This window comes from Grampus griseus (assembly GCF_964374135.1).
Source record: "Grampus griseus genome assembly, chromosome: 10".
Taxonomy (NCBI): Eukaryota; Metazoa; Chordata; class Mammalia; order Artiodactyla; family Delphinidae; genus Grampus; species Grampus griseus.
Window position 1 is genome coordinate 65,754,519 of NC_139004.1, and position 22,001 is coordinate 65,776,519.

At 55.3% G+C, this 22,001-nt stretch overlaps 4 protein-coding genes across 7 annotated transcripts in view; 1 reads left to right on the forward strand and 3 right to left on the reverse strand.

The window, feature by feature from the left end:
- Positions 1-9,642, forward strand: part of RNF123 (ring finger protein 123) — a 28,805-nt gene extending 19,163 nt beyond the window's left edge. The window contains exons 28-40 of the mRNA XM_082663134.1: positions 1,067-1,244; positions 2,168-2,242; positions 2,398-2,485; positions 2,575-2,662; positions 2,751-2,835; positions 4,199-4,338; positions 4,442-4,630; positions 4,722-4,797; positions 5,039-5,123; positions 8,824-8,966; positions 9,119-9,213; positions 9,340-9,425; positions 9,509-9,642. Of these exons, the coding sequence (XP_082519260.1) occupies positions 1,067-1,244; positions 2,168-2,242; positions 2,398-2,485; positions 2,575-2,662; positions 2,751-2,835; positions 4,199-4,338; positions 4,442-4,630; positions 4,722-4,797; positions 5,039-5,123; positions 8,824-8,966; positions 9,119-9,213; positions 9,340-9,425; positions 9,509-9,629 (1,449 nt within the window). The 3' untranslated portion in view covers positions 9,630-9,642. The remainder of the gene's footprint in view (positions 1-1,066; positions 1,245-2,167; positions 2,243-2,397; positions 2,486-2,574; positions 2,663-2,750; positions 2,836-4,198; positions 4,339-4,441; positions 4,631-4,721; positions 4,798-5,038; positions 5,124-8,823; positions 8,967-9,118; positions 9,214-9,339; positions 9,426-9,508) is intronic.
- On the reverse strand, positions 5,130-8,811 carry AMIGO3 (adhesion molecule with Ig like domain 3). Its single transcript, XM_082663135.1, has one exon. It carries the CDS (start codon positions 7,991-7,993, stop codon positions 6,464-6,466), a length of 1,530 nt encoding a protein of 509 aa, XP_082519261.1. The 5' UTR covers positions 7,994-8,811; the 3' UTR covers positions 5,130-6,463.
- A 369-nt stretch (positions 9,643-10,011) lies between the features above and the next one.
- GMPPB (GDP-mannose pyrophosphorylase B) lies at positions 10,012-12,226 on the reverse strand. Of its 2 annotated transcripts, none has more exons than XM_082663137.1 (9): positions 11,870-12,226; positions 11,662-11,742; positions 11,522-11,570; positions 11,241-11,383; positions 10,863-11,021; positions 10,698-10,776; positions 10,496-10,623; positions 10,230-10,412; positions 10,012-10,150 (listed from the first exon to the last, which is right to left on the reverse strand). In XM_082663137.1, the coding sequence occupies exons 1-9, from the start codon at positions 11,996-11,998 to the stop codon at positions 10,019-10,021; spliced, it is 1,083 nt and encodes a 360-aa protein (XP_082519263.1). In that variant the 5' UTR covers positions 11,999-12,226; the 3' UTR covers positions 10,012-10,018. The 2 variants fall into 2 exon arrangements, with proteins under 2 accessions (XP_082519263.1, XP_082519262.1); XM_082663136.1 differs by having other exon boundaries at positions 10,863-11,096.
- Positions 12,227-12,595: 369 nt separating this feature from the next.
- Positions 12,596-22,001, reverse strand: part of IP6K1 (inositol hexakisphosphate kinase 1) — a 73,443-nt gene continuing 64,037 nt past the window's right edge. For all 3 annotated transcript variants that reach the window (XM_082664212.1, XM_082664213.1, XM_082664214.1), the window contains 4 exons: positions 21,048-21,258; positions 18,868-19,049; positions 16,584-16,759; positions 12,596-16,027 (listed from right to left, as the gene is read on the reverse strand). In XM_082664212.1, the coding sequence (XP_082520338.1) occupies positions 15,494-16,027; positions 16,584-16,759; positions 18,868-19,049; positions 21,048-21,258 (1,103 nt within the window). In that variant the 3' untranslated portion in view covers positions 12,596-15,493. The remainder of the gene's footprint in view (positions 16,028-16,583; positions 16,760-18,867; positions 19,050-21,047; positions 21,259-22,001) is intronic.

Here is a 22,001-nt window from a genome sequence, read left to right on the forward strand (position 1 = left end):
CATCTCCTCTCCCATTACAGTGGCCCCCTTGGCCACGTCGGTGCCATTGCCATCCTTTCCTCAGACTCGGTCTTCTCTGGCCTTCGGTGACGCCAGCTCCTGTAGGCCTCCCTGTCCGTGTGTACTTCCAGGCCTAGGGCCACCCTCTGACTTCTTGCTTACATCTTCTCGGGCTCTCAGGTTTGAGAGCACATCAGAGAGCTGGTGGAAAGTGCAGCTGCTCTGGCTCCACTCCAGGAGATGTGGTGCTATGGGTCTGGACTGGGGCCTAGGGCCTCACTCTGGTTGGTGACCCCTCCTGGCCCCTTTTGTGGGATAGACTATCTGGAAACCATACTGTGGGGAACTGGGCCCTTGGCAGGTTTTGTCTGCTTTCCGTGGCCTCTGTTCCACCAGCAGTCATGCTGCCTTTGACCTTCACACCACCTTCTCCTCTGAGCTCCAGACTCATTTTCTGCCTGCCTCCTTAACACCAACTCTTTGGGGGCATCGCTGGGCACCTCATGTTCCACATGTCCTAAGCCACATCCCCTCTGCCCTTCACCAGGCCTGCTTCTCCCCCAGGACTTCCAGCCTCCATGGAGGCTCCATTACGCACAGAAATGTGGGCCCTGTTCTTGTTGCGACCATTCCCTTGCCCTCACAGCCAATCGGTGCATCCGCATGCCTGGCCATCCAGTCCCTTTGCTGTCTTGGGCCTAGCCAAGGCTGTAGCTTCCTCACTGCCTTGTCCCCACTTGTCCCTGCAGCCCCTTCTGCTCTGGGCAGTGTTCCAACACAGGCTTCTGGTCACATGGCACCCTCTCGCTTAACACCTTCTGTACCTTAAAAAATTGCAACCCAGGATTCTGGTTGGGGTTGTAGTGCTGCCCTATCCAGGCTGGTGGCCTGTCTTGCCTGCCCAGTACAGTGCTTGATTGCTCCTACCTGAGCCACTGCTCCCACTTCCTGGAATCCAGTTCTCATGTCATGTTCCTGGGAGGCCTTTCCTAATCTCCAGACCGGGCCACACCCCCTGTGACCCCTCCCATGAACAGCCCAGCAACACCCTGTGTGCCTCCCACAGGAGAAGATGCAGGACATCTACTGGCTGCTGCGTGTCTGCCTGCGGACCATCGAGCATGGAGACCGCACAGGTCCTCTCTTTGCCTTCATGCCCGAATTCTACCTGAGTGTGGCCATCAACAGCTACAGTGCTCTCAAGAATTACTTTGGCCCTGTGCACAGCATGGAGGAGCTCCCAGGTGATGGGGCCATTCAGCCTGGGAGGGGACAGAAAAGGGGGCCTCTGGAGTGAGCCCTAGAAGCCCTGTTCTGAGCCCTCGTGGCCCAGCCTCACACATCCCACGTGGGGAGGAGGTGAGGCTCTGCCCAGCATCACACAAGCATTTGCAAAAGTCCCACATGGTGGAGAGCCCTGTCCTAGTACCAGCAGCCATAGAACCAACAGCTCCTCCCTGGTGTTAGGAGGGAAACAGACGAAATGGAGTACAGGGTGTGGGGATCACCCCTACCCCACCCACCCTGCCCCGCCCCACCCCACCCCGGCTTTCACTTCCTTCTTGGTGCTTCTGTGGCCCAGGAGCCAGCTGGCCTCTTACCCTGCTGCCCTGGCGCTGGCCATGGGGTGTGGCATCCCATGCAGGGGCAGAGTGGCTTGTCTTTGCAGATCACAGCAAGGAGTAGGGGGGCCCTGCTGGTGGCCACATAGGAGTCTGGGCTTCTTGCAGACCACTGATTCCAGGCTGGGCTTGGCAGTTTATGTCTGGACTAGGCTGTGGGCTTTTACGCTCCTGGCCTGTCCCCTTGCCCTGCCCTAGGCCTCAGTGCAGGCTTTGTCCTCAGAGGTGGGGCTGTGGGTGCCCAGGGGACTTTGCTGAGCCCTCCAGTGTGTGTGCTGAGATGGGTTTGAGCCCAGGCAGGAGGACTCTTTGTCAGGACCTATCCTCCTGCTGGGACCCGCCCAACGCCCACAATGAGTCTGTGCCTTCAACTCTTACCAACTGTTAGTGAATGCCCTGCCTAAAGTCCCCAGATGTCAGCTTGGGCCCAGACTAGCCCTTGGAGCTAGCTCTGGAGCCCACTACCCAAGCCCACCCACCAAGGGGTGTGCCTGCCTCTGGAGTTCGCACTCCCGATCAGCTCATCCTACTACCCAACCCTGCAGGCTATGAAGAGACCCTGACCCGTCTGGCTGCCATCCTTGCCAAACACTTTGCCGACACACGCATCGTGGGCACTGGTGAGGTGCCCGACAGAGGGCTGGGGGAGACGGGGACGGACGGGATGGTACCTCTGGCTGGCTATTCTCTGCGCACAATGCCAGCCAGGTGGGTATGAGGCATGGGCACCAGGGCTCATGCCAGGCACCTGCTGAGGCATGACCTGTCCCAGCAGATATCCGTGACTCGCTGATGCAGGCCCTGGCCAGCTACGTGTGCTACCCAAACTCTCTGCGGGCCGTGGAGCGGATCCCTGAGGAGCAGTGAGTGGGGGCCCAGGGGCAGGGGGGCACGCACTCTGCCCTGCACAGCACTAGCGTCACCCTGTGCCTGCCACCCATTGCTCTCACAGGCGTATCGCCATGGTGAGGAGTCTCCTGGCTCCCTATGAGCAGCGGCCCTGGGCCCAGACCAACTGGATCCTGGTGCGGCTCTGGAGGGTAAGCCTGGCTGGAGAGGAGGTGGCTATGGCTGGCTGGAGGGAGAGGTTGCCCTGCCCCACTGACCTCCCGCCAACTCCACCCCCAGGGCTGTGGGTTCGGGTACCGCTATACACGGCTGCCACACCTGCTGAAAACCAAACCTGAGGATGCCAATTTGCCCAGCCTCCAGAGTGAGTATCCAGGTTTGGCAGGCGGGGGCCCTCACCCGCTGCTCTTGCGTTCTCGCAGACTTTCCCACTTCTTCCAGCCTCAGTCCTGGACTCGTGTTGGGCCCCAAACCCCCTGTGTATCCCCTGGGGTTTCCATTTCCCTGCTTCCTCCCAGTCTAAGGACACTCTGGTGCTCTTGAGTCTTGCTCTCCAGTCCCATGTGTGCCCTTTGGTCCTGAACGGTCTGCATGTGTCACAGTGAAAAGGGGCAGCATCTTCCCAGGCTGCTGGCAGCTTATGCAAAGTGATGACCCTATCCCTTGCCCTCTGAACCAGCTCCCTGACCTCCAGCCTTGTCCCAACACCATGTCCTTCTGCCCCTTTACTTTCACTAGCTGGTGCCAGACCCTGGATACCTGAGTCAAGGCAGGGGCACAGACTAAGGGTTGGCCAGGGCCCCAAAGGGTGTCCATGGGGCTTCCTGGAGGAAGTGGCCTTTGGTTGGGAGCAAAGTCTGCATTTTCTGTCCTGGGCCTATGGTCCAGCAAAGCCCTGTGAGCCTGAGGACCTTCACTGGGCCCAGCCCAGGGTCTTGGGCTGTCTTGCTTGCAGAATCTGCCTGCCACATGCTGTACTCACCCCACACAGTGGCTCTCTTTAGCCCATGTGGTATGTTTCTGCCCTTGTGGGAGTGTTTGGGCCTAAAGGGGTCCCCAGAGGCCAAGTTCCTTGTGCAGAGTCACACAGCAAGTCCTTGCCAGTTGCCTTGGTCCTGCCTCCAGGGTGGACCTGAGCTGCAAGTGGAGAACAGCAGTGGGGCCAGATATGCATCCTGCTGCTGTAGGAACTATTGATTTGCAGGGGGGGGAGGTATGCCTAGCCCGGTGTGGCTGAGGGCTCTGGTTACTGCTGCCTGTCAGCCCAGACTTGGCGCCCACCACCTCAGCCGTATGCTAAGGCCAGGCCAAGGGCAGCAGAGGACAGTGGAGGATGGCAGGGCTCAGAGGAGGCTCTTGGGAGAAATGGCCTTGATACGAGTGAAGAGGGGTCTAGGTTGCCCCGTCTAGGTCTAGCCCTTCCTGAAGGGCATGTGACTGAGAACTTTCTGGGGATCAGGCTGGGGCTTGGGGGCGGTTCTAGAACTGGGGGTGGGGGAGGCATTGGGAACAACTGCAGCCTGTGGTTGGCCCAGCAGAGGGAGGGGACAGATTTAGCCCTGACCCCCAGGCAGCACTGCACCCTGTCCCCCTGCCTTCAAGACCTGAGTGTTCCCAGGGAGCTGTCTTTCTGCCCTTACACCAACGGCCTGTGAGTGAGGACAGAGGCAGACGGGCAGGGGCCGCTGACTGGAGTCCCGATGATGCCCCTCCCGATGTCCCCACAGAGCCCTGCCCCTCCACCCTGCTGCAGCAGCACATGGCAGACCTGTTGCGGGAGGGTCCTGACGTGGCACCCAGCTTCCTCAACAGTGTCCTCAACCAGCTCAACTGGGCCTTCTCTGAGTTTATCGGCATGATCCAGGAGGTGGGTCACGGAGGGACCTTGTGGGCCAGGGGGTTGCAGAGGATGAGGCACAATCTGCAGTGTGGCCAGACCACTGACTGCTGCCCCCACGTTGGTGGCTCAGATCCAGCAGGCTGCTGAACGCCTGGAGCGGAACTTTGTGGACAGCCGGCAGCTCAAGGTATGTGCCACCTGCTTTGACCTCTCGGTCAGCCTGCTGCGTGTCTTGGAGATGACCATCACGCTGGTGCCTGAGATATTCCTCGACTGGGCCCAGCCTACCTCTGAGATGCTGCTGCGGCGTCTCGCACAGGTGTGTCCATCTGGGCAAGGGTGGTTGGGACCCTGGGGACACCCCAGTGGTGTGAGCCCACCCATCCACCAATGTGCTCCTGCCCTCACAGCTGCTGAACCAGGTGCTGAACCGGGTGACAGCTGAGAGGAACCTGTTTGACCGCGTGGTCACCCTGCGGCTGCCTGGTGAGGACCTAGAAGCCCTGTACCCAACACACCACAGGCCTTGGTTCCTCTGCCAGGAGCAGTGCTGCCTGATTCTACATTCTGCACTGGGACAGCCTGGCTTGGCACCCCCAGCCTAGCTCAGCCTTCTGTGGGGAGGAGGGTGGAAAGTGTGAATGACGATGATGTCAGCTGGGCAGGGATGGAGCCCCTGCAGCGGGACCACTTGGGTAGCTCATCCCCTTCCTTCCCTTTCCCTTAGGCCTGGAGAGTGTGGACCACTACCCTATTCTGGTGGCAGTGACAGGCATCCTGGTACGACTCCTGGTGCACGGCCCAGCCTCAGGGTGAGTGTTAGGGGCTGGGGTCCCCTGTGGGTGCTGGGCTTGTCTGATGGGGAGGGGGCTGGGCAGGGCCTTCCAAAGCTCATCTCTCACATGGACTTCAGCGTCAGGTCTGGAGCTGGAAGGAAGGTAGTGAGGTATGAACTGAGTAGGTGGCGGCAGCAGCAGCAGCAGCAGCCTAAAGTAGGAGAATCCAGGAGCTCCACAGAGCAGGGTGCCCTGGCCCATGGGCAGAGCCGCTGGCTGTGGCTGTGCCTCAGGCAGGGGCAGGGGAACTAAGACTGTGCTAAGGGCGGGGTGCCATCCTGTGATATCCAGGGACACACTGCTGGGGTTAAGAGCTGAGCACACATACTGCCATCTGTGTCTGTGAAGGCTCCAACGACGAGCATGTACTACCTTTATTAAGAAATTCCATGATAGCTGGATCCAGGACACTTGTGGGCCCCCCAGCTCAGCCCTCACTCAGGAGGGGTTCCCAGTCCCCGCTTCCCTGCCTCCCTGCCGTGGGAGTGGTGAGATGCATATGAAGCCAGGGCACTGCTTCAGCCATTAGGCTGATACCAGTGCCAGCCCTTAAGAGGATTCTGCCCTTGGGAGACAGCAAGTTCCGGCTCAGCCCTCCCATCTTAGCCATGCTCAGCAGGCTTTTTACTGCTGAAAAGCTGGGGGAACAGGTCATTGGTGCCCCTTACCATTGTCTTGTGAGCCCATGGGAGAGGCTCTGCCCTCAAGTGCCAGTGATGCCCCTGGAGGTCTCTTGAGGAGCCTTGCCTGCTGGTTGCCTTCTCACCAGACTGCATGGACTCGTGAAGCTTCAAGTAGCTTGAATGTTGGTGCGTGGGGAGTCACATTTCACCAGAGGGAGGGCTTGTAATTCCTCTTTCCACCCTCGGGGTGGGGACTCAGTCTTCCTTTGAAGTCTTCCTCCTTTTCCCCTGTGGGCCACTCCTGTCCCCTTGGGAAGCAGAAGGTGGTCATGCTTCAATTCTTCACCACGACTCTCCTTGATGGCTGCCTTAGCCCCTGCGGGTGAACCTGGGGCTCTAATGCAAGGGCTCTTCCAGATGGCCCTCGGTTCCAATCCTCATGTGGGCACAGGTAGGCCCTGCTAGGTCCTGGGATGTTTTGGTCCTGTGTTGCTGGGGAGAAGCAGGAGAGAGTTGGGGACTTCAGCCCCTCTACCAGTGAGTGGTGTTGCTGTGGTTTATGTCGAGGCCCACACAGGAGGCTGGAGGACCAAGCCCAGTGCTTCCCACCAGCATCTGGCACTTCTCTGGGCAGCAGCGGGGAGCAGGGCAAGCAGTGGGCAGGCAGTGGCCTTGGTGGGGCCCCTGGGCAGCCTAGGTCATCACCAGACCCTCAGAGCCTGTGGAGCTAGTGGACTCAGAGCCAGCCTTGAGCCACAGGCCCAAGGGATTGTGGAGATCAAAGTCTTCAGCTACCGCTAGCTGCACACGACCATTGAGGCTTCTCCTGCCAGGTTCCAGAAAGACCACGTGCTTGTGGACACTGGCCTTGCGTCTCGGTGCGTCGGGCGGCGTGGTGCTGAGCACTGAGGACTGTGCGCTCAGCTCCTGGAGTGGGCTGGGTGTTCGGGGCCAGCGGCGGCAGCGGCAGGTGTGATGGTAGCAGCTGCGGCAGCCGGGGCAGGGTGGCGTGAACAGGTAGAGCAGCACGAGCACCAGGCCCACGGCGCAGCCCAGCAGCGTGGTGAAGCCCGTGTTGAAAGTGTCAGGCTCAGGGTGTGGAAAGTGCACACTTACGTTGTACTCGTGTGTCTGGTTGTGATGCAGGTGGGGTCCAGTAGCCAGGCACACAAAGACACCCTCGTGCCATGGCTGCACGTTGCTGATGGCCAGGCTGCCATCAGCCCGCACTGCGATGCTGCCGTTGCGAGACCCTGGTGCCACAAGCAGCTCATGCTGCGGCGAGACCCAGGCAATGTGCACGGCTGGGGCGCTGGTGTTGCAGTGTAGCCTCAGGGACTGCCCCACCTGCACATGCAGCTGTTCTTCAGGCTGCTCTAGGCCCCGAGCCAGGGCAGCTGAGCAGTTCTCAAAGACACGGCTGTGCTCAAAGAAGCGCACGCGGGAGGTGGGTACCTTGAAGGCCAGGCATGTGTACTCGCCCGCGAAGTCGCTCACAGCGCTGAGCCCCCGCTGGTGCCAGCGTTGCAGCAGATGGTAGAGACGGCAGTCACAGGGTAATGGGTTGTTGTGCAAGTAAAGGCCGTTCTTGAGAAAGGCTGGCAGTGAAGCCAGGTCAGGTACAGGGATGCGTCCTAGGTGGTTGGAGGAGAGATCCAGAGTACGTAGGTGGGTCGTGCCCAGGCCGTGCAGGTGATTGAAAGAGAAGGACGCAAGTTCATTGCAGCCCAGGTAGAGACGACTGAGCGCGCCCAGGCCGTGGAAGGCCTGCTCGTCTAAGTGTGCCAGGCGGTTATTGAACAGAAGCAGCATCTTGAGCTCCCCCAGGCCGTCGAGGTCGTGGCGGCCCAGGGCCCGCAGGGCGTTAGATGATAAATCGAGCAGCCGCAGGCCGCTGGCATTGGTGAAAACTCCCGGACCTAGCGTATCCAGCTCGTTGTGATTTAAACGCAGGGCGCGGAGCCGGGAGAGGGGCGCCAACCAGCCGGGGCGCAGGCGCTGCAGCGCATTGTGGCTCAGGTCGAGGTCTGCAGCTGCAGCTGGTAACGCGCCCGGCACATCCTGCAGCCCCAGGCCGGCGCAGCTCAGGAGGTCGGCAGCGCAGACACATTTGTAGGGACAGTTATGAGGCGCAGGGGACAGGAAGCCCTCGGAGTCCAGGGTGCTCATTAATCCGACACGCAGCATGCACAGCAGTGTGCCCTGCAGCACCAGCCGGGCCATGGCGGCGGCTGCCAGGGGTGGGACAGGGCAGCTTGGTGCGGGGCGCAGCTCCGAGACTCACCCACTTCACATCCGGCTAAAGTGCGGGGCGCTAAATGGCCAGTGGCCAGCGAGACAGTATGCGGGCTCCGTCCCGCAAGGCCGACCGCTCCAGCTGCCCGGCTCCAAATTTTGGGTTGAGTTGGGGCCACGCTCTGCTCAGCACTCCCTTCTCAGGCTTCCCCAGCTCTCTCCTGAGTGCCTTTCTGAGCACTCAGCTTCTAAATACTCTCCGGGAGGCGATTTCTCGGGGGCGGGGCCTCAGGCTCCCATTGGCTCCCATTGGAGGGGCGGGGTAGCCGCGTCCCCCGGCGTTCATAGGCCCCCGCGTGGCCGCCAGAGGGTGAGCGAGTTGGGCCACAATACCCTAGCCTGAGCTTGGCTGGCGGCTTTCCAGAGGGCCCGTCTCCCGGAACCCTGGGAAGCATGCCTTTAAGCTTCTTGTGTTGTTTCCTTTTAAGGGTTAACGTTTATGAGGAGGCAGGTGTTTTCTTTGAAGGGTTAACGTATATGATTGGGCAGCTGTTTCCTTTTAAGGGTTAACGTAAATGAAGGGGCAGGTGGACTTCCATTATCTTCTGGTGGTGCTCCCTTAAACTGGTACCCGACAATGTGGGTCCTTACTGGGATCTAGGACTTTACTGGGAGGACTGAAGAGAAGCAGGGAGACTGGGTGGAATGAACCAGGCAATAATGCAAATAGGCTGGACTTTCCACCCCCACCCCTCCGAACAGATACTGATTTCAGACAGGCCCAGCTTCTGACTACCCTTGTACCCTCTCCCACCTAGGACAGAGAGAGCCACATCAGTGCTCCTGGCTGATCCCTGCTTCCAGCTCCGCTCCATATGCTATCTCTTGGGGCAGCCAGAGCCCCCTACCCCTGGCACTGCCCTGCCTGCCCCTGACCAGAAGCGCTTCTCCCTACAGAGCTGTGAGTAGGCTGGGGGTGGGTCAGGGAAGAGAGAGATTTGGGGCTGGGCCAGGTTAGTAGTCTTAAGAGGAGCAAATTCCCAGGCAGTGAGTACTCAAGAGGCACTGGGTTCTAGGGCCACATTTGGCCTGACACCTCCTACCACCCGCCAGACACAGATTACATCAGTGTTGAGGAACTGGCCCAGGTGGAACAGATGTTGGCACACCTGACCTCTGCATCTGCCCAGGCAGCAGCTGCCTCCCTGGTGAGTGGGGCCACAGCATACGGGTCCACACAACCCCAGTACACGTCACCACAGCTGTGTGCGTAGTGTACACCCAACTTGTCTGGGCACCCGACCCCAGCCCACCCTGCACTCTGCTCCCTGCAGCCCACCAGTGAGGAAGACCTCTGCCCCATCTGCTATGCTCACCCCATTTCTGCTGTGTTCCAGCCCTGTGGCCACAAGTCCTGCAAGTAAGTGGGCTGCACGGGCACAAGGGGCTGGGTGGGGAACAGCAGGGATACACAGGCCATCTTTATGCCCTCCCCTGTTGTAGAGCCTGCATCAACCAGCACCTGATGAACAACAAGGATTGCTTCTTCTGCAAAGCCACCATCATGTCTGTAGAGGACTGGGACAAGGCAGCCAGTGCAAGTGCCACTTCCTCGGCTGCCTAGGCCTACCTGGCCCACACAGCAGGAACCTCTACCCTTAAACTCAAACCCAGGCTGGGCCCTATTTATGAGCCCCTTGCCCTGTCCCCCACGGCCCCCCACCATGCCCTATTTGTGCCTGAGCTTGACTTTCAGTCAGGGCCACAGTGAGCATTAAATTATTATTCCATACAGTCCTGGCCCAGCCCATCTTGAGGGAGTGGGCTTTGTGGGGTATGCCCAGCAAGGATCTTGCCAGATTATGTCCACAGGAGAAGGCGGGTGTCCGATGGCTTCAACCTTGTCCAATCCTCCCCAGTCAGATGGCAATGAGTCCAGGGCCTCCTGATGTGTCGAGCCAGTGATCCCCTTGCCAGTGGGGAAATGGGGGCTCAGCCAGCCCCACAGCATCCTCACATGATGATGCGGGGCTCCGGCACCGACTCACCAATAGACTTGTGGGGCAGCACACTGGCCCCGTTGAGGTAGAGCTCGTCGTTAACTATGACGTCCTCACCCAGCACTGTCACGTTCTCCATGCGCACCTTGGGGGGAGGGGCAGGCCTGTCAGCGAGGCAGAGGCATTCCCCCACCCTCCCCATCTGACCCAGCCCGGAGGCTTACCCACTGGCCCACGCGGCAGCGCCAGCCTACAATGCAGGACTCAAGCCAGGAGTGGGAGCGAATGTGGGCATCTCGCAGCACCGTGCACCGCCGAATGCACACACCATCCTCCACCACCACACCAGGACCCAGACTCACATTAGGGCCAATGCTGCAGTTCTCGCCAATACGGGCACTTGGGTCCTGAGGACAGTGGGGAAAACACAAGTGGGCCATCTGTCCCCCAAGGTTGAGGGGGTTGACAATGCTCTGGGCAAGGGCCTCACCACCAGCACGTTGCCCACAATGCCGGGGCCTGAGCACAGTTGCTCAGGCTGCTTCTGTCGCAGCGACTGCAGGAAGAGGCACATGCCGGTGAGGAAATCCTTGGGCTGCCCAATGTCCATCCAGAAGCCTGTAGGGAGAGAATGCATCAGGGGGCTCAGCCCAGCCACAGACCACCCCCACCCTGTGGCCTCCCTGCCTCACCCTGCAACTCCATGGCATAGAGCTGCCCCTCCTTGGCCATGACAGGGAAGATCTCCTTCTCAATGGATGTGGGCTGCAGCTGTGGGAGTGGGCAGCTCATGAGCAGGGTCATGGCAGTGGTGGCCTGCCCTACCCCAGCCCACCCAGCAGCTGGCTTCTACACACCTGGATGCGCCGTAGCACTGGAGGGCTCAGGATGTACATGCCTGCGTTGATCTTGTTGGAAACAAACACCTGCGGCTTCTCCACGAACCGGTGAATGCGGCCTGTGTCCGCCTCACACACTACCACGCCATACTTAGAGGGTTCCTCCACTTTGGTCACCTGAGTGCAGGGGGACTTCAGGCCTAGTCCAGGGCTCCTGAGCCTTGATATACATGCTGTCCTAAATTTCAGGGGCTTTGCCGAAAATGCTTAAAGGCACAAACTGCACAGCTCTGCAACCGCAACACCAAGGGGCAGTTCAAGGCTGGAGGATGGGAGAGGCTAGGGAGGCTGCGCATGGGGACAGGTACATTAGAGAAGAAAGACGTGCTCTCTTACCAGAATTGAGCCCTCCTGGCCATGGTGCCGGTGGAACTGCACCATGGCTTGAAAGGGGAAATCGCAGATCACGTCACTGTTGAGGACGAAAAAAGGGTCTGCAGTCTCAGAGAGCAAGTCACGGGCCAGTGCCAGGGGCCCAGCTGGGGGAGAGGAACAGGTCACCATCATTTTGGGGGTCTGAGCCCCTGGATCCAGGCTCAGCAGTCCCCATCCAGGCTGAGTCTTGCTCCTTCCCTGGCCCTAAACCCTCCCCAAGAGACCTTCCTATCTCTACTGACCTGTTCCTAAAGGCTCCTCTTCATGGGACATAGAGATTCGGATTCCTAGCTGGAAGGAAGAAGCCCCCCGTCAGGTTCCTCTCACCACGGTGAAAAGTTGAGCGGGGACCAAGGGAAAGAGCGAGAAGTCCGTGCCTCACCCTTTGCTCCTGCGCCTTCATTTCCTTCTCCAGCACCTGAGACATATAGCTCACAGCCAGAATCACGTGGTCCACGCCGGCCTGTGGGCAACAGAACAGCGCCGGCCGCCAAGCGGATTCAGCCGAAGGCACAGGTGTCCCCGATCCCCAATCGCTGGCCGTCCCTCATCCTATCAGGTCCTACCAAGATCCCGGCCCCGGGCCTTACCGCGGCCAGTGCCTCCACTTGGTGCAGCAAGATAGGCTTATTGCAGAAGTCCACCAGCGGCTTCGGGATGCTTAGTGTCAGCGGCCGCAGGCGCGTCCCATAGCCACCCACCAAAATCAGTGCCTTCATTGCGCCTGCGGGCGGCCGGAGAGTGAGTCCCGAGCTCCGAGGTGTCCGCGGCCTGCCTGGCGGACCCCTGCCGCACACTCCCGCCGCTGTGCCCGGCCCCTCGCCCTTCACCCGCCAGACTGACCAACTCTGGCTCTGCCTTGTCCGCCCAGTCCGCGCTGACGCTAGGGCCGAGACCGCAGCAAACCTGGACACGACGCCGGACGGAGACCGACTGCCTCCCAACTCGGGCCGGCGGCCGGCGGGAAGTGACGTAAACTCGGGCGGCCCAATCAGCTACCGTATACGTGGCACACAGTCGGCGTCGAAGCGCCAAAACGCGACGCTCCGGCCGACGCAGCCAATGAGAACCGAGCGCGCCGGGCTACCATGGGGACCGGGACCCGGACCTGCGGGTCAGCTGGCCATTGGCGGATACAAAAGCGGAGCTGGCGCCAAGGGCGAGGCTTCTTTTGCGCTGCGCCCCAACCGCTTCCGGCCCCTCCCCGCCTCACCGGGCCGGCCGGGCCGGGGAGGGGCCGAGGATGCGGGCGGGCCGGACTATGCCAGTCTCCCGGAGGCCGAGGGGTTTCTCAAAGACACAGACACGCCTCGGTTTCTAGCGGCTTTATTTTGACATACACGACCTCAGACACAAGCGGGGCGGGCAGCGCTAGGTGTACAGAAAGGGGCAGGCTCAGTCCAATGCCGGAGCAGCCCCTCCCCTGCACGCAAGGTCCCGAGAAAACGCAACCGCGCCCAGACGCGACCGGAGCCACGTGTCATATCCGGGCGCAGGGCTCGGGCGGCGTGGACAGGCTTAGGCAGCTTCCAGGAAAGTGGAGTAGAGAGCGGTCCTCCAGGCGAGGCCTTGCAGTTCCCCGAGAAGCAAAGATACCAGGCCCTTCCCTTGGTTCTCCCCAAACTTTTCCCCATTAAAACATTTTTTAAATCGGCACAAACAAAACCAAATTGAACAGTTTTAAAAGTTCAAGCAATCTGCATCTGGGGGGGGTGCACGTGGCGGGATGTGAGCAAGTGAGCAAAGGATACGAACTAGCCCAGGCCTTTGGCCCCTTAAGGAGAATCCCCACGCCCACTGTACAGGCCCGGATGTGAGGGAGGGGTGGCGTCCCGGGCAAGTTGCAAAACTGGTCCCCTTCCTCTTTAAGCACCGCCCATCCCACCCCGCTAGGGGGCTGGTGTCGACTTCGCCCAGGGAAGCACTATAGAGAGGGGTCGCTTGAACGCCCCAACCCGTGATCCCATCTTGCACTTTGGTCCCAAGTTGGGGCTGGGAAGGCAGGGCCTGGCAGGGACAGGGCTCTCTAGCATGGAACAGGGCGAAATGGTGGCAAAGAGCGTGTGCAGACACACATGCCCACCACCCACCAGAAAACAGGGCTGTGTCTCCCAAGTGTTCAAAAGTACTGAAAACAAGGGACCCTGCCCTGGGGGAGAAGCAGCAAATCCCAGCCCTGCTCTTTTAGTGCCAGGCAAACACTGAATTTAAGTCGGTACAGCCTCTCTCGCGATGAAGAGCGGAATGGGGCAGCATCTCCCATAATATACAAACTCAGGAAGCACAGCACATCCGCAGGCTGGAGAGGTGCCATCAAGTGGGTCCCGAGTGGCCCCAGACCCTTTGCTTTAGCCTCTGCCTTACCAGGAAATGACTATCCACACTAATGAAGAGCTACTGCCCCCATGGATGAAGCCACAGAATAGTACAGAAGATGGTCATTACTGACCAGAAACAGGCAAGCTGCCCCTCCTAGCCCCAAGGAATGGGAACCTGCCCACCAATGGCACCAGGGTCAGAGGGCCGAGAGAGATGGGATCCCATCAAGGAGCCCATTTAAGATGTGTGGGGCTGCATCTCTAAGGACCAGGAAATTAGTCCATCAGTTACCAAGGCCTCTCAGAGACACAGGCTGGCAGGCTTACCATTAATGCTCCAATAGGGACATGCTAAAAGTGACAATGACAGTGGCCCTAGACTCAGAGGTGAGAGCACTAACCTCAGCAATGGCTAGGTGAATGCAGTATCACCTGGCCACATGTGTTAGAGGTGGCAGGTCTCTGTGCCATTAAGGGCTGGCAGCAAAAGTTATGGGCAAGGAATGGGTCACCCCCTGGGCCTTCACTGTGCTACTGTCAGTGTTGAGTGTTGAGGGGGCCACACTCCAGGCTCACAGAGAGGGTGTTGGGCCAGCAGGGAAACACCTCCTCCAATTCATTTTGCTACCAGTTCTTTTAGAAAAGGTAGCACCTGCTGAGGAAGGGCACAGGGGCAAAAGCTCACCTCAGAAATGGTAAAGAGAATATTTTGCTGAGGGAAGCATGAAGAAAATCAATATTTACTAATGAACAAGGCTACACCCCAGGGGAAAGATCACAGGGGCTGGTAGATGGACAAATGGACAGACTGATGGACCCCAGTACTGATGAGACAAAACTCTCATTAGCAGAATCTGGGCACCTGCACCCAGCACCCAATGTCCCTATAAGCAAACAAGCTTAAAGTTCTCCCTCACAAGCCTGGAGCTCCTCACATGGGCTGCTGCCTTGAGCTTGGCCTGGGGAGAGGTGAGACCCTGAGCGGACCACAGCCTTTGAGCCCTGGAAGGAGCAGCCCATCCAAGGCAGCACAGCTGCCCAAGCTAGAGGCAGAGGACTCCTACCCACAGCACAAGGACTGCAAATACTAGCTGGGTCAGAGCCATCAGAGGCCCTGAGGCCTGCTGGAACACTGACTCTCCTCAGCAAACAGAGCAGGGCCCCCTCCAGTGGAGCAAGAGGGGATGGCCTCCTTAGGCAAGGGATCTTGGTGAGAAACGCTGGCTGGACTGTGCAGGCAGGAGGAGGAGCAGGTTCAAGTGCCAAATAGTGCCTGGGGATCCCAGGGCCTGCCCTCTATCATTGCTGGCTTCAGCACAGCTTCATGAATCTAGCCTCATGCCAAGGTCAGAACCGAGAAGGGTCCAGCTGTGTGCAGTTGGCCCTGTGGTGCCCTGGGGACATCTGTTACAGACCTGGATGATACCCACAACACAAGCTACAAAGTCCCCCAAGAGATGGGCACCCAACCCTCTACTACTGGGAACAAGGGATGAGTGAGCATGGAGGGGCCCTGAGCCAACCCAGGGCTTCACCCCACAACTAGCAGGACCCTGCAGCCACAGACCCCGAAGACCTAGGCAAGAGAAACCAATGTCCAAGGGCAACCTGTCCCTGCTGCCAAGCCCACCAGGGGTATCTCTTCCTTCCTAAGTCAGCCTGGACACAGCAGTCAGAACCATAGAGCTAGGAAGCCTGGCTGAGAGGATGTGTTCTGCCCTCCTTCACTTTATATATATGGATTCCAGGCTACAGCTAAAAACATTTCTTTTAGTTTACACCAAAGAGAAATATAACCCTTTTAAAAGCAAGTCTGTGTGTCCTCATGGCGAGTTCAGAGCAATGGTCCCTGCCTGAGGGTGGAGAGGAAGGGGTTCTGGAAGCCCAGAGCTGGGCCTACTGGTTCTCGTCCCGCATCTGTTCCATGATGCTGATGAGGTTCTCCAGGCCAAACACATAGCCTCGGTCAGGCCCATCATGCACAGTGGGGTCATCTCGGAAGCCCTTGAATGTGCTGTGTGCAAAGTCGATCATGCGGACATCCACCTTGGGTGGAGAGAAGGGGCCCACCTCGGGGCTGGTGCTGCTGGGGCTGGTGCTAGGGCCACAGGATGGTGCCACCTCAGGGAGCCCTGTGTCCAGGTGCTTGATACGCATTTCGGACCGGCGGTCCAGGTAGGACTCAGACCGGCACTCCTTACCATCATAGATGACAAGCAGGGAACTGGAGTAGAAGCGGTAGGAGGCCTGCCGCTCCAGTACAGCTTTCAGGCCTCGCAGTTTGCTCAGGATGGGCTCAAAAAGGTCACGCCGCAGGTCCAGGCCATTGTGCAGGTACTGATAGAGGGCATTGCGGAAGCCTTCAATGGAGAGCCCACGGCCATAGTACTTGTTCCTGCAGAGGTAATGCCCCGTGTCCAGCTGGTACACCTGAAACCCCAGGAGACAGACAGGTGAGTACCAGGGAGGTCTGATGACCTCACGGTGCCCTGGGCAGGCACTATCTGGAAAGTACTTCTGACCAACCTGAGCTTTTCTGCTCAACCCTACACAACTAGAGTAGGCAGGCCAAGTTCACCCTAAGTTTTCCTGTGGTAAAGCCAGCAATGTGCAGAGACCAGGCCTACAGGTTTTCTGTCACTACCTTTGGAGCCCTCCTCCAAGTTGCCACAGGAGACCAGCTGGACTCAAACTAGGAATTATCTTGCTGACAGACAAGAGTCTTACTTGCCCCAATATGAAGGCAACAGGCTCTCACAGTGGTTCTGCACTGGAGCCCAGACCAAGGTCCCCAGGTAAGGACAAGAGGGCTCAGGGAACATGTCTACAAAAACGCACTCAGCACTCTGTAGGGGACTCACCCTCTCGGAGGAGATTCTGGACCACTGTGGGCCAGGAGGACACCTGGCTCGGATAGCAGGCAGGCACACACACAACCCAAAACATGCAAGCAGGAGCACCTAGGCTCTCACCAAGGATGACTCACCTGCATGCCACAGACCCTGACACCCAGCGTAGCTGACGTACTTTGCTCGCACTTCCGCATCTGCCGGGCTGCCTTCTCAGCTGATGCATCATCACCATGCTGCCGGGTGCCCATCTTCAGGTCCAGCACACAGGGGTACTTGAAGTGGTGCACCACGTTCTCAAGCAGGAGGAACTCTGGGCCACAGTCAAGGGGAATAACCACCAAACTCACCATCAGCCCCAGCCAGAAAAGCATAATCCCATTTTTCTATAAAAGGAGGCATTCCATTCTAATGTAATCTGTATTCACCTCACAAACTCTCAAATGTGGATTTCAAACCACTGGCTTATTATTTCTTTAAAAAAATTTTTTGTTGCGGTAAAATACACATAACATTTATCATTTTAACCATTTTTAAGTATACAGTTCAGTGGCATTAAGTACATTCATATTATTGTGCAACCATCACCACCATCCAATCTCCAAAACTTTTTCATCTTCCCAAATAGAAATTAGAAACTGTACCCATTAAACAGTAACTCCCATTCCCCTCTCCCCTGCCCCCATAACCACTGTCTACTTTCTGTCTCTATGAATTTGCCTGTTCTAGATACTTCATATAGGTGGCATCATGTAATATTTGTCCTTTTGTATCTGGCTCTTTCGCTTAGCAAATTGTTTTCAAGGTTCATCCATATTGTAGCATGTGACAAAATTTCATTCCTTTTTATGGCTGACTAATTTTTCATTGTATGTATATACCACATTTGTTGATATCATTTTTATTTTATTCTTTAGATCTGTCTTGCAGGCATACAATAAACCAAAGAAGATTTGGCAGTTTCACGTACATCCCTGGCACCATCAGTAAACCAAGGCCCTGCTCAATCCAGTGTCTCACTCAGGCCTAAGAAGTAAGGAACTTCCTTTGTAGCACTACTACAAAAATGATAAATCAGATTTAACATTCCCAAACAGGAATCTTTAGAAAAATCTGGATTTAAATTTCTATCTTGCCATTTTCTGAATAAACTTCAAACCAGTGGACCATATATTTAAACTTATCCCTTAGTACTTCTAGGATCTTCTGCTTAAAATGGCTCTGTGGTCCTGGCCTCCTGGCATTTATATCCATGTCCTCATCTACATCTCCTGTCTGTAACAATCTTAAAGGTACAGGCCTGTCACATGTCTGCCAAAAGTCATCAGGGCTCACAGCCTGGCCCTCAATTCCATATTTGGGACTATGTAGCAATCACATGGTCTTGGAGGATAAGACCCTCAGCATCACTATGATGATGAATATTTTAATATCCGCTAATTCTTTAAGGAGTAACACTAAAAAAATCATTAAATATGGCTTTTAACTAGTCTCATCACCTGCTATAAGCTATAAACAAGTGACAGTAAAACTCAAAGAAGGTTGCAGAAATATCTCACAATGCCTGAGAGCACTGGATCCTGCTTCGGCCACTCACTGGCTCTGAGCACAACACTTAACCACCCTGTGCTTCCATTTACTCGTCTGTAAACGGAAATCATAACACTTCCTCCCTCAAAAGACTTAGGAAAACTGAGTAAGTATATATGAAGTGCTCAGCATACTTCCCTCAGTTTCTCAGTAAGATTTATTTATTGTCTACTGCTTCAAAACACTAAATGATTTTAAGAATTCCCATTTCATAATACTTTTTACCTTTGGTATCTTAAAAAACTGTTTTATATTGCACAGGTATAGTGTTTAGAAAAAACATACTAAAATCAAACATATTACTTTTTAATTATTATCTTTTGGGAGGGGAGAAATACACACATGTACACGTGTACATATGCGCACGCGCACACACACACACACCCCAATTCTAGACATGCACTGATAAATATGGTAGCCACTATCCATGCCTGGTGATTTAAATTTAGATTTTAATTAATTAAATAAATAAAAAATTCAGTAACTCAGTCACAGCAGCCACATTTCGGTTACAGTGTAGCTAGTGGCTACCACAAATTTCAGCACAGATTCAGAATACTTCCATTGTCACAGACAGTTCTATTGGACAGCACTCTTCTAGACTGCCAAGTTTAAGCTTCAGTCTTACCAGCCCCAAAACGCAGGAAAGAAACAACATGTTGATGAAAATAAGAAGGACAAAGAGGAACAAGAGCCTATGGAAACGGGAGATGAGAACAAAAGAGGAGCCCCTGAACAGAGAGGGCGCTGGCCATGGTACTGTTAGGTGCCCTGACACAGGACTCATGGTCCCAGTAGCAGGCACTGCTGGAGAAGCAGTAACAAGGATACTGTAGAGTTTTCGGTCCTTGGACTCGGAGCGCATGCGGCTCAGCTGCTGTTTGTGACAGCGCAGGCTCCAAGGGTTGTGGCTGATCTTCTCGGAACTCAGACCGCTGTTGCCATCCAGCATCTGGAAAGGGACATCCGAGTGGCTGTGTAGCTCCACCTTCGGAGTCTTTGCCTCCTGGGGGCTAAGAAGGAAGAACATACCCATTGCTACGGGGCTCAGACAAGTCACCCTCTGGGGTCTCACTACACAGGGTGGCGGAGGCCTGGATCAAGTCTAATGTGCCACGCATAGACCTTCCTGAGGGGTGACACGGGGCCCAGATGCATGAGCCCATCAAAGTGAGTAAATGGTATAAGTACTAAGGAGCTAGGGTGTGCAGCCTGTGTTGCTAAACTGATCTGATCTGATGTCAGAGACAAACTATGTGCTGCCACATCTAAGAAAAGTCCCAATTCCAACTTCTAGGTCAAGTCACAGAGCATCCTATTCACTGAATTTTTTTTTTTTTTTTGGCCATGCCGCACGGCTTGCAGGATCTTAGTTCCCGGACGAGGGATCAAACCCAGGCCCTCGGCCGTGGAAGTGCCGAGTCCCAACCACTGGACTGCCAGGGAATTCCCTCACTGAAACTTATTTTTGAGTGATATTAAATATATATAAAGTAATTTAATCATACAATTTTAATTTCACTTTGGTTCAAAACGCTCATTTTTTATTTACATTAGTTTTATTTTTTTTACAATTCAGTTTTTTGGCGTTTTTTTTTTGTTTTTTTTTTTTTTTGCGGTACGCGGGCCTCTCACTGTTGTGGCCTCTCCCGTTGCGGAGCACAGGCTCCAGATGTTCAAGCTCAGCGGCCATGGCTCAGGGGCCCAGCCACTCCGCGGCACGTGGGATCTTCCCGGACTGGGGCACGAACCCGCGTCCCCTGCATTGGCAGGCGGACTCTCAACCACTGCGCCACCAGGGAAGCCCTGGCGTTTTTTTTAGTATATTCATGAGGTTATAAAACATCACCACTATTTAATTTTTAGGAATTTTCATCACCCCAAAAACAGACCTTGTCACCATTAGCAGTCACTTCCCATCTATCCCTCCCCCTCAGTCCCTGGCATCCACTGACTTTGCCTTCTGTCTCTTGGACAGAAACAATGGATTTGCCTATTCTGAACATCTTATATAAATGGAACCATATAATATGTGGTTTTCTGTGACTGGCTTCTTTCATTTAACATAAATGTTTTCAAGGTTCATCCATGTTGTAGCATGTGTCAGTACCCCATCCCTTTTTATTGCTGAGTAATATTCTATTGTATAGTTATACCACATTTAATTTATGGACACTCAGGTTGTTTCCAGTTTTCGGCTATTAGGAATAATGCTGCTATAAACATTTGTGTACAAGTTTTATGTGTGAATATATTCCTTCAATTCTCTTGGGCATATACCTAGGAGTGCAGTTGCCAGGTTTAACTTTTTGAAAAACTGCCTAATTGTTTTCCAGAATAGCTGCACTATTTTACATTCCCATCAGCAATGTAGGAGGGTTCCAATTTCTCCATATCCTCATCAAAACTTTTATTGTCTATCCTTTTGATTATGGCCACCCTTGTCAGGGTTCACATTTTTTTGCATGATATATCAAGAAAAATAATTCTTTGTAGACTATTTTTCTAATCTACAAGAAAAGTCAATTTCCAATGCAATAAACTGAACTTCAGATTCAGGGAAAGGATTAATAGCTGATATCAGAGTCTCAGAGAGATATGACACCCAAACCCTTAAGGAACACTAGTCTGGATGCCACTCATTGCCTTTGGGCTCTGACATCTTGCAGGTGAGAAAGGAGCTGGAAGCTCATCGTGGACCAATGCATTTCCACCTCTGTCTTGGGGGTGCGAGACATAACAAAGCTGGAGAAAACAGGGTGTTCTTGTTCCCAAAAAGCTGAGGGAACTTCATTCTCTCTTGACTAGCTACAGCCATACTCAGAAGGAGGCATCACTGGGGTGATGTGACATACAGGCGGCAGCCTGCACCTATGTGGGTGGCCTAAGAACATCAGCCACCTTCCCCCAACCTTGAGCCTTACTTCCCCATGATGTATCAGGACTCTAGAGATATTCTGAGTATATCAGGACCAGACATGAACCACCAGTCCTGCTTACCATCCCCTTACCTCTCTGAGGTTTCAAGGGACAGGCTGGCTTTCTCCTCCCTGTGGTCACTGCCACTGCCTGACCGGTGCAGGCTCCGGCGAGAGTGCTTACGCCGAGGTTGCTCCCGCTCTGGTGTGTCATCCTGCTCCACGGTCTCACTTTCCACATAAGGGTAGGCCAACAAGTTGATGTAACCATCACTGTCCCCCTCAAAGCAGACTGACACCACTCCTGTTGGAGAAAAAAAGGCAGCCAGTCAACAAATGTCTACAGAGATTGGGTCCCTTCAGTTCAGACTGCTGGCACATGCTGTCCCTCAGCACACTGACATCACCTGCCCTGTATCAACTGTGGGAACAATGACTAGCAGACATCTTTCCAAAACACAGCTGACCACTAATCCCCCATTCTAAGTCTAACCACTAATCCCCCATTCTAAGTTCACTATTTACCTTTGATTTTGGATAAATCTATGTATTTTTCCCATTCTCTTGTCTAACCCTCTCACTTTCTTTTTTCCTTTTTAATAAATTTATTTATTTATTTATTTTTGGCTGCGTTGGGTCTTCGTTGCTGCGCACGGGCTTTCTCTAGTTGTGGCGAGCGGGGGCTACTCTTCATTGGGGTGCGTGGGGGTTCTCATCACTGTGGCTTCTCTTGTTGTGAAGCATGGGCTCTAGGCGCGTGGGCTCAGTAGTTCTGCATGTGGGCTCAGTAGTCATGGCTCACGGGCTCTAGAGCATGGGCTCAGTAGTTGTGGTGCACGGGCTAAGTTGCTCCGCGGCATGCGGGATCTTCCCGGACCAGGGCTCGAACCCGTGCCCCCTGCACTGGCAGGCGGATTCGTAACCACTGAGCCACCAGGGAAGCCCACCCTCTCACTTTCAACTACTGCCTTCTGTACCATTCAAAAGAACTGTATTTTCTAGGTGACATCCACACTCGACATAATTTAACCCTCTACTTATTTAACT